The sequence below is a fragment of the Propithecus coquereli genome, unplaced genomic scaffold (assembly GCF_000956105.1).
Source record: "Propithecus coquereli isolate 6110/MARCELLA unplaced genomic scaffold, Pcoq_1.0 Scaffold501, whole genome shotgun sequence".
Classification (NCBI taxonomy): Eukaryota; Metazoa; Chordata; class Mammalia; order Primates; family Indriidae; genus Propithecus; species Propithecus coquereli.
In genome coordinates this window covers 362,211-363,537 of record NW_012150853.1, presented here as the reverse complement: position 1 = coordinate 363,537, position 1,327 = coordinate 362,211, and the positions used below count along the sequence as shown (strand labels likewise).

Here is a 1,327-nt window from a genome sequence, read left to right as displayed (position 1 = left end):
GATCTGGTCTGGGCCAGGCGCATCCCTCACCCCGGTGCAGTAGGGTCCCAAAGGGACGGCCAACCCCACAGCCCCCAGAATGCCCAGCAGAACTGCCCGCTATGCCCGCTACAGCCCACGGCAGCGGCGCCGGAGGTTGCTGGCCGATCGCAGTGTGCGTTTCCCCAACGACGTCCTGTTCTTGGACCACATCCGTCAGGGTGACCTGGAGCAGGTGGGGCGCTTCCTCCGGGCCCGGAAGGTCTCCCTGGACACCATCCACCCCTCAGGTAAGCAGGCACAGGAGGGACTGGCTGAGGGTCTGTGGCGGAAGGGGAAAGCCAGCCAGGGGGCTCAGGCCTCTGCCTCGACCTTGACCCCTGCCCCGTCCCGGCCCAGGCCTGGCCGCCCTGCATGAAGCCGTGCTCTCTGGAAACCTGGACTGCGTGAAGCTGCTGGTCAAATACGGGGCCGACATTCACCAGCGGGACGAGGTGGGCTGGACACCCCTGCACATCGCCTGCAGCGACGGGTACCCTGACATAGCCAGGTGAGGGGGGCCGGGGGCTGCGCCGGCTGTGTCCCCACCCCTCCAGGCCTCAACTGGCCTCCCCGAAAGGTGGCCCAGGCAGTGTCCGAGAGAACTCTAGAGGCTTCTGGAACGGTTTCCGCCCAGTTGCCCTCCCTGGAGCACACTGGAAAAGCCGGCCACCACTTCCAGAGGCTCAGGTTTCCCTCTCCTTACACTCCCTGGAAAAAACAAACAGGTGACCCCAGGCAGCTAGCCATCTACCCTGGGGTGGAGGTGAACACCCTCCAGGCCACCTCCCCGCTGAAGCCAGCTGCCCTTTGCGCCCAGGTACCTCATCTCCCTGGGGGCAGACAGAGATGCAGTCAACAACGATGGCGACCTGCCCTCTGACCTCATCGACCCGGACTTCAAGGACCTGGTGGAGCTTTTCAAAGGGACCAGGATGGACTGAGCCAGCCCTGCCCTGGGGTCGCCTCCCTGGAGAAGCCGGCGCTGCCCCCAGGGGCCAGGACCCTGCCCCACACCCAGGACCCCTGCCCCACACCCACCTTTCTGGCCTGGCTTTTTCTCCAGGTGAATTTTTATTGTGACACTTTTTACTTTTTCAATAAAAGTGATTCCCAAGCCCGTGGTGGTGGCCCCATTACTGGGCTCCGGCCGCTTCCGGGGGTGGGCGGGCTGGGGCAGCGCAGGCGGCCAGAGCCTCACAGCTCCGCCCCCGGGGACCCCCGGTCCTCCCGCGGAGCCCCTGACCCCCGGCACTCCCGCGACGCCCCGCCCAGGGGACCCCAGAGCCCCCGGCCCTCCCGCGGAGCC

At 66.4% G+C, this 1,327-nt stretch overlaps 1 protein-coding gene across 1 annotated transcript; it reads left to right on the top strand.

Annotated features, from left to right (window-relative positions):
• On the top strand, positions 1–1,087 carry PPP1R27 (protein phosphatase 1, regulatory subunit 27). Its single transcript, XM_012656378.1, has 3 exons — positions 1–269; positions 379–529; positions 839–1,087. Exons 1-3 carry the CDS (start codon positions 80–82, stop codon positions 960–962), a joined length of 465 nt encoding a protein of 154 aa, XP_012511832.1. The 5' UTR covers positions 1–79; the 3' UTR covers positions 963–1,087.
• The last annotated feature ends 240 nt before the right edge of the window (positions 1,088–1,327 follow it).